Source organism: Myotis nattereri, assembly GCF_964212035.1.
Source record: "Myotis nattereri genome assembly, chromosome: X".
NCBI classification, from domain to species: Eukaryota; Metazoa; Chordata; class Mammalia; order Chiroptera; family Vespertilionidae; genus Myotis; species Myotis nattereri.
In genome coordinates, this window is record NC_138078.1 from 142,431,325 (window position 1) to 142,438,781 (window position 7,457).

At 49.9% G+C, this 7,457-nt stretch overlaps 1 protein-coding gene across 1 annotated transcript; it reads right to left on the reverse strand.

The window, feature by feature from the left end:
• Positions 1–5,213: 5,213 nt before the first annotated feature.
• Positions 5,214–6,176, reverse strand: LOC308511920 (olfactory receptor 10V1-like; the record flags this gene model as incomplete). Its single annotated transcript, XM_081081748.1, has 1 exon — positions 5,214–6,176. One exon carries the CDS (start codon positions 6,174–6,176, stop codon positions 5,214–5,216), a length of 963 nt encoding a protein of 320 aa, XP_080937874.1.
• Between the last annotated feature and the right edge of the window lie 1,281 nt (positions 6,177–7,457).

The window sequence follows — 7,457 nt, forward strand, 5'->3', positions numbered from 1 at the left end:
TAGTCAAGCACTTTGAAATTGTTTTCACTCTTAATGTGGTGTACAGGGAGATATTAGAATAAGTTTAATCACTTTATGAGTCATTGTTTGCATCACTATTGTTTTTATATCATGTTTTTGTGGTTTTTATATCATGCTTCTGTTGTTATATCCTTTTGTTACTTTATTTATTAATAAATTCATATACTATTTTCATATACATTTTATTAATTTCCTTTCATCTCTCACACTTCTATTATAGAAAAAGGGCAAATAGAAATATTAAAATATCTCCGCTAATTATCTCCCTTTTAAAAAAATATATTTTGCCGAAACCGGTCTGGCTCAGTGGGTAGAGCGTCGGCCTGCGGACTGAAAGGTCCCAGGTTTGATTCCGGTCAAGGGCATGTACCTGGGTTGCGGGCACATCCCCAGTGGGAGATGTGCAGGAGGCAGCTGATCTATGTTTCTCTCTCATCAATGTTTCTAACTTTCTATCTCTCTCCCTTCCTCTCTGTGAAAAATCAATAAAATATATTTTAAAAAAATATATATTTTATTGAGTTTTTACAGAGAGGAAGGAAGAGAGATAGAGAGTTAGAAACATCCATGAGAGAGAAACATCGACCAGCTGCCTCCTGCACACTTCCCACTGGGGATGTGCCCGCAACCAAGGTACATGCCCTTGGCTGGAATCGAACCTGGAACCCTTGAGTCTGCAGGCCGATGCTCTATCCACTGTGCCAAACCAGTTAGGGCAATTAATTCCCTTTTAATGTGCACGAATTTCATGCACCAGGCTACTAGTATGTTAAATACAAGTAGTTCGGAAAAATGTAACCCTGAACGTGAAAACCTTACCAGTACACATTGCATGTTATTTTTGTGCATCCAATCTGTAAATGCATCCATAAACCCAAGAAAATGTTCCAAAATACTGACAGCTGTTCATGCTGAATGGCATGACACAATTCATTTTCATTTTCCTCCATTTCCTAAATTGTTCCCCACTGACTAGAGTAACTGAATTGCACACCTCAGTTCCACATGAGGGGCAAAGTCAAGTGAATGTGGAGGCTCTTATAACAAAACACACTCAGAGAAGAGTAGCAGTTCACTTTTAATTTCTGCTATAACAAGCAATTTAGAACCCCCTAATCTAGAAATGGGGAAACAATAGAATTGAGAGTACCGAAGGGCTTGTACAAGTAAACAATTAGGCCCCCATGATGATGTGGCAACTCTGTAGGGTTCCATGCCTCAGGGAAGCATGCACCAATAGGGACTCTAAGTCTTAGTCCCCATGTACTGTCCTGGCATTAACAAGGAAAAAATGGGGGTAAAATATTTGGCATGGTTTGAATCAGCAAGAAAAGCTCATGGAGACAGGCAGAGATGTAAATATCCAGTTGATCCATGTCTTCAGCAGTTAGCAGGCTAAATGAGGGAAAAAGAAAATCAAATAAAATATGATAAATTTTCACGTAGCGCTCTCTGTCCCCTCAGGGGGCGACAGGCCCAGTTCACTATGAGTACATCCCTAGAACTTTTTATTTGTTTATTATTATTTTTTAAAATAACTTTTTTGATTTTCATTTTTTTTTTTTTTTACAGAGCGGAAGGGAGAGGGATACAGTGTTAGAAACATCAATGAGACAAATATTGATCAGCTGCCTCCTCCACACTTCCTACTGGGGATGTGCCTGCACCAAAGTTCATGCCCTTGACCTGAATCCAACCTGGGACCTTACAGTCTGCAGGCGGACGCTCTATTCACTGAGCCAAACCCGTTAGGGCTATTATTTTTTTGAGAGAGTGGAAAGGATGTGGGAGGAAGAGAGACCAGAGAGAGACAGAGGAAGAGAGGGGCAGAGAGAGAGAGGGAGAGAGAGAAATACAAATGTGAGAGGATAAACACGTGGATCAGTTGCTTCTCTTACACACTGGCCATGAACTGACTGGGGGGAAGGTATTGAACCTGCAACCCAGGTAGGTGCCCTTAACAGGGAATAGGACCTTCCACCCTCCACGGTGCCTGCCCAGGCTCTAACCACTAAGCCTCACTGGCCAGGGCTTGATCTGACTTTTGGGGGAAATCCCCAATTCAATATTATAAAGACCCTCGGGAGACTCACGCTAGCCACCTGCCCGCCCTACCTCCAGTCCCCACCATGACCCTCTTTAGAACTAACATAACAATAAGTCTGCCAGACACCGTGACCTCCTGGTGACTTCCTGCAGCATCAGATTGGGAACCAAGGGTCAGGAAAAAATAGGCTATCTGTGCCTCCAAGGATGACCTGAAGGGTACCAGGAGGACGCTAGAGGAGAGTCAGTTAAGGCATCATCCCATCCAGACTTTGCTGCTTCCGCTCAGGCCACTCTCCCGCGTCTTAGTCCCCTCACCTATGGTCCCTCCTTCCTGGTCCCTCAGGCCGCCTCCCCCACCATCTCCACTGTCTGCCATTACCCATCACCTCAGCCCCCCGCCCAACCACCCCCGGCCGGCCCCGCCCCTCTTCCCTCCCTACCCCAGGCTGACCCCTCCTCCCGACCCAGTGTCTGGCCTACGACCGTGCCCCTGACCACCCGGCCCCTCCTCAAATAGGATACAAGTGCACAGTGCCTGCTCTTGGCCTTCCGGCCATGGGCTCTGGCTCGGCTTCTGCGTCTGGCCCAGGATCGTCGAGGGCCCAGGCGACCTGTGGCACTTCCATGGCGACAGCACCGGCCTCCCCGCTGCCACCTGTCCCGGGGCCCTCGTGGCCTCCAGGGCCATCTGGGTTGCGAGGGTCTCTCGGAATGGCCTGTTCTTCCCCATCTTCGGCCCCGCGGCCTGGGACACCGTCGTCATCCTCCATGGCCTCTCAGCCTCTCCTTGGGACTTCTGAGAGCCGCTCCCCCTGAGGCACTAATGGTCTGACAGGAAGCTCCGCCCCCTAGCCAGTGACCCAGCTTGAACTCCCCAAAGCGCAGGCGCAAAGAGGCCCTGCACCATTGGCCAGAAACCCAGCCAATGAGTGCCCTGGGCACGTGACTGTATCCCGCGAAGCCTGCCCAGCAACAGGCTGGCGCAAACAGGCCCTGTGCCATTGGCCAGAAACCCAGCCAATGAGTGCCCTGGGCACGTGACTGTATCCCGCGAAGCCTGCCCAGCAACAGGCTGGCGGGTGAGCCTCACAGCCTGTGCGGGTGCCCGCCCAGCTACCCTCCCGGTGAACAGCTTGCCGCTGGGGGTCCCTGTCGTTGGGCCTGAGAGTGGGTCAGGGGCCTCTGCCCTCCACTCTGCAGCCCGGGTATGTGCCCTAACCAGGTATTGAATTGTGACCTCGTGGTTCATAGGTCCATGCTCAACATCTGACCTATGAACCGGGCTAAATGGAACTAATTTAAAATGCAGCCGGAGATGCCATCCCAGAGGGCTGACTTGCATGTCTTTTGCCTTAAACTTTTGGGAAGTTAAAGCAGGGCAAAATAACCTTTGCACTGGGCTTAGGGCACCTTTGTGTCCCAAGGAGCTGTTTACAAACATAACAGAGCAGATATTATGACTACTGGAGTAAAAATTAAAGATACTGTTTTTTTGTGTGTCAGTAAGGAATGCTTTTGGGGCTTAAACTATAAAGACATGTATTGACTGATTGTGAAGTCTACAGGGAGAGGGTCATCATGCTGGTTTACTTGTCCAATGAAGGGTCATCAAGGACCCAGTCGCCCCATTCCTGACCCTTTTAGCAGAATGTGGGTGTTCCTAGGTTTGGGGTTGGGACAAGTCACTCCTTCCTCTGAAGAGCTGGTAACGATTGTGTGAAATAAAGTTGTTTCGGTGCCCAATCCCCCAGGATAATTTGTGAGCTCCTTGAGGGCAGGGTCTGTGTTGCTCTTCTGTAGCCCCAGTGCTATGCCCAGTGCCTGTTACACACAAGGTGCCCAATCATTCATTCATTTATTCCATCAACAATTCTTGCTTGCTAAGTGCCATGATGGAGGAAAATTCAGGGTCCATGGCACAGAGCCCAGCCTGTGGGTGGGAGTGGGGTCAGCAAACACTCTCTTGAGATCTTTCCGTCTGACATGAGTCCCTGAACACAGTGGCCTCGGCTCAGCAGGTGTGAAGGCTTTCATTCACTAGCAGCCGGGGTGGGAAGGTAAGCCGAAGCCATGGGGCTCACAGTTTGGTTACTGCGTACTGAGTGCCTGTTAGGTGCCAGGTCTCTGGTAACAGAGAGTAATCACACCTCTTGCCTGCAGGTGCCCCCAGGCCAGGCAGGGACAATTCATTTCAGTGCTGGGCGATGAGTAAGCACTTGTGGCCACGGTGGAGGGGCACCTCCCCAAGCAGGGCAGGGCAGGGGGGAGGAAGGGCAGTCTGCACTGCCTACCAGGAGCAAGTGGCCCTTTAAGCAACGCAAGGAGGAGGGTCACCTGGCCCAGAGGCTGGACTGGGGTGGACAGTGAGTGAAATGCCTTCGTGAGGATGGTGAGCTGATGGGGCAGAGCAGGTCACAGGCCCCCAGGGCTGCTGCTGTTTGCTTTGCACTGTTGTATCTCAAGTGATCCCTAGGTTGTTTTGTGGTGATGCAAGATTAAATTTCTGGGAGGCTCTGCCTTTCCACGCCTTCACTTTGCCTAGTTTAGGCTTGGGAAATTCTTGTATTTTATCCTTGCTAACTCTTTGTCCAGAGAAGTGGTGCCTTAATGTTTTGGTTGAGTCATCTCATTACCTCTTTTAATTTTTTAATTTTTAGAGAGAGTGATAGAGGGAAAAACAGAGAGAAATACCAAAGTGAGAGAAACACAGCGATTGGTTGCCTCCTGCATGCGCCCTGACCAGGGCCGGGGCCAGGGAGGAGCCTGCAACCGAAACAGGTGCCCTTGACTGTAATCCAACCTGGGAACCTTCTGTCTGCAGGCTGATGCTCTATCCACTGAGCCAAACCAGCTAAGGCTCATAACCTTCTTCCTGTCGGTGTCCATTCCACTGACAGTGTCCCAGATGATGAATGTCATTGTCCATGAAGGGACAGCAAAATACCCCTGGACGGCTGCGTTTTGGACAGCCTCAGGATCCGTTCCATCTCTGTGACCATAGAAGAGGGTGGTAAGGTTCAGGTGCATGCAGAACCAGGGAGCAGCTCTCAGTGGGGGGAGTGGAGCCGCAAAGGGTGCAGTGCGATGACCCACTGGGTTCTTGTCAGGGGCCAGGTTAGTCCTGGTGGACTCCACTTTGCCCTTCACCTGGCTTTAGGCTGCCGCCTCATCTGGTTATAGCTCCCTAGGAGTCTCCTGAGGGCACCCTTGACTTCCTTGTTCCTGAGGCTATAGATCATGGGGTAGAGCATGGGAGTTACATTGGTGTAGATTAAGGACACGATCTTGTCCTGTTCTGGGGTGTAGCATGACTTGGGGCGAATGTAGATGAATATTGCACAGCCGTAGTGCAGAAGAGAGACCAGCAGGTGCCCGGCACAGGTGGAGAAGGCTTTGCTCCTGCCCTGGGCTGAGTGGATGCTGAGGATGGCGGTGATAATGAATCCGTAGGAGAGCAGTATCAGTAAGAAGGGAATCAACAGGATGAGCGTGCAGACCACGAAGACGGCAATCTCATTGGCGCGTGTGTCTGAGCAGGCCAGGAACAGCACAGCAGGGATGTCACAGAAGAAATGATTGATCTCATGGGACTGACAGAAGGGCAAGAGGAATATCAGGGTGGTAAGAGTGAGCGAGAGTGCAAAGCCGCTGACGCATGCCAGAGCCAGCATCTGCAGACAGAGGACCCTGGTGACGATGAGTGTGTAGCGCAGGGGCGTGCAGATGGCCACGAAGCGGTCGTAGGCCATCACGGCCAGGAGGAAACATTCTGCTCCTCCCAGAGCGATGAAGAGGTGCATTTGCAGAGCACAGCCCAGCATGGGCATCCGCTGGCTGCGGGACAGGAAACTGGCCAGCATGTTGGGGACAATGACCAATGTATAGCACATTTCAATGGTGGACAGATTGCGAAGAAAGAAATACATGGGGGTCTGGAGGCAGGAGTCAATGAGGGTGATGAGCACAATGGTTGTGTGGCCTGCTAGGGTGACAAGATGCATGATTAAAAAGAGTCCAAAAAAGAAGATTTGCAGTTCTGCCAGATCCCCAAAGCCCAAGATAATAAACTCTGAGCTGAAGGTGTGGTTTTCCTGCAGCGGGGCCATCCTATATTCCCCTGTAGAACTCCTGGGGAGTTTTCTAGCAATTGTCCAAGTTGTGGGAGACTCTGCAGCCCTTTCCACAGATAGAAGTGTAGCCACCCCTCCAGGGCCTCCAACCCACTTTGCCAGGCTTGGCCCTGGTCTACGTTCTGTGAGCTTCTTACATTCTGCCCTCCGTTCAATGAGAATAAAGAGCTGCTTTTGTGATGTCACTTTAGTTCACCTGTTGAATTATTAAAAAAATGAACTGGGATAAGTAAAGCCCACACATGGAGTTGTTTTTCATAGACCCTAATGATAGTCTTTCTGTTTACATTTTGAAGAGTTGCCTGCGTGGGGAAGCGCTGAGGTTGATGTTACTGAATAGGTTTAAATAGAGGAGACTGGCCCTAATTCCTGTAGGATATAAGGTCTGGCGGGTTGATATTAAACACACTTTTCACTTTGCGCATTGGCTATAGTGTCCCTTCTTTACCACCCCCACCCCGCAATCTCCATCTCCCAGGACTCCTGCATCCAAAGGGCTGTGAACACAATACCCAGAGAGGAAGAAGTGTAACCAGCAATAGTTGCTGCCTCTCCTGTTTCAGCGCTCCTCAGTTGCAGGGGGACCCTAGCTTATGTGTCGCCTCCTTCCAGACACCTGCCCTGATGCGTAAGCTGAGTTAGTCCCTCCTTTAGATACGAACAGCACTCCAGGCTTCCCCAACCTTATTACTCACTATTGAGTCCTGTAATTCTTTGACTATTTGTCTGTCTACCTCAACAGCCTGGGAGCTCTGTAATGGCCAGAATGGTGTCTTACTCAACCTCTCAAATAGTGGCTGGCACATATCAGAAACATTGATCATGTTTGTTGAATAAATAAATGCCTCTTGCTTTTTTTCTGCATCCTCTAGAGTTAGTACAGCATCGGGCATTGAGGAGCTGACTACCATATATGCTTGAATAAATGGCTGAGTAAAAGCAGGGAAATCTTTCACGTATTGGGGATGACTGAGGTCATGATCGTCCAGGGAGGTTGTAGAGTGAGAAGAGCAGAGGCACAGGGTGGGCCAGGTCAGAAGGTGGGAGCGAATAGGACAGAGCTAAGAGAGAGTTGGGGTGGAAATGAGAACTCTCAGGACCATGGGGCAAGAGTGCCTGGCAGGACAGTGACTTTCAATGCTCTGTGTCTAGTGCAGGGGTGGGCAAACTTTTTGACTTGAGGGCCACAATGGGTTCTTAAACTGGACCGGAGGGCCGGAACAAAAGCATGGATGGAGTGTTTGTGTGAACTAATAT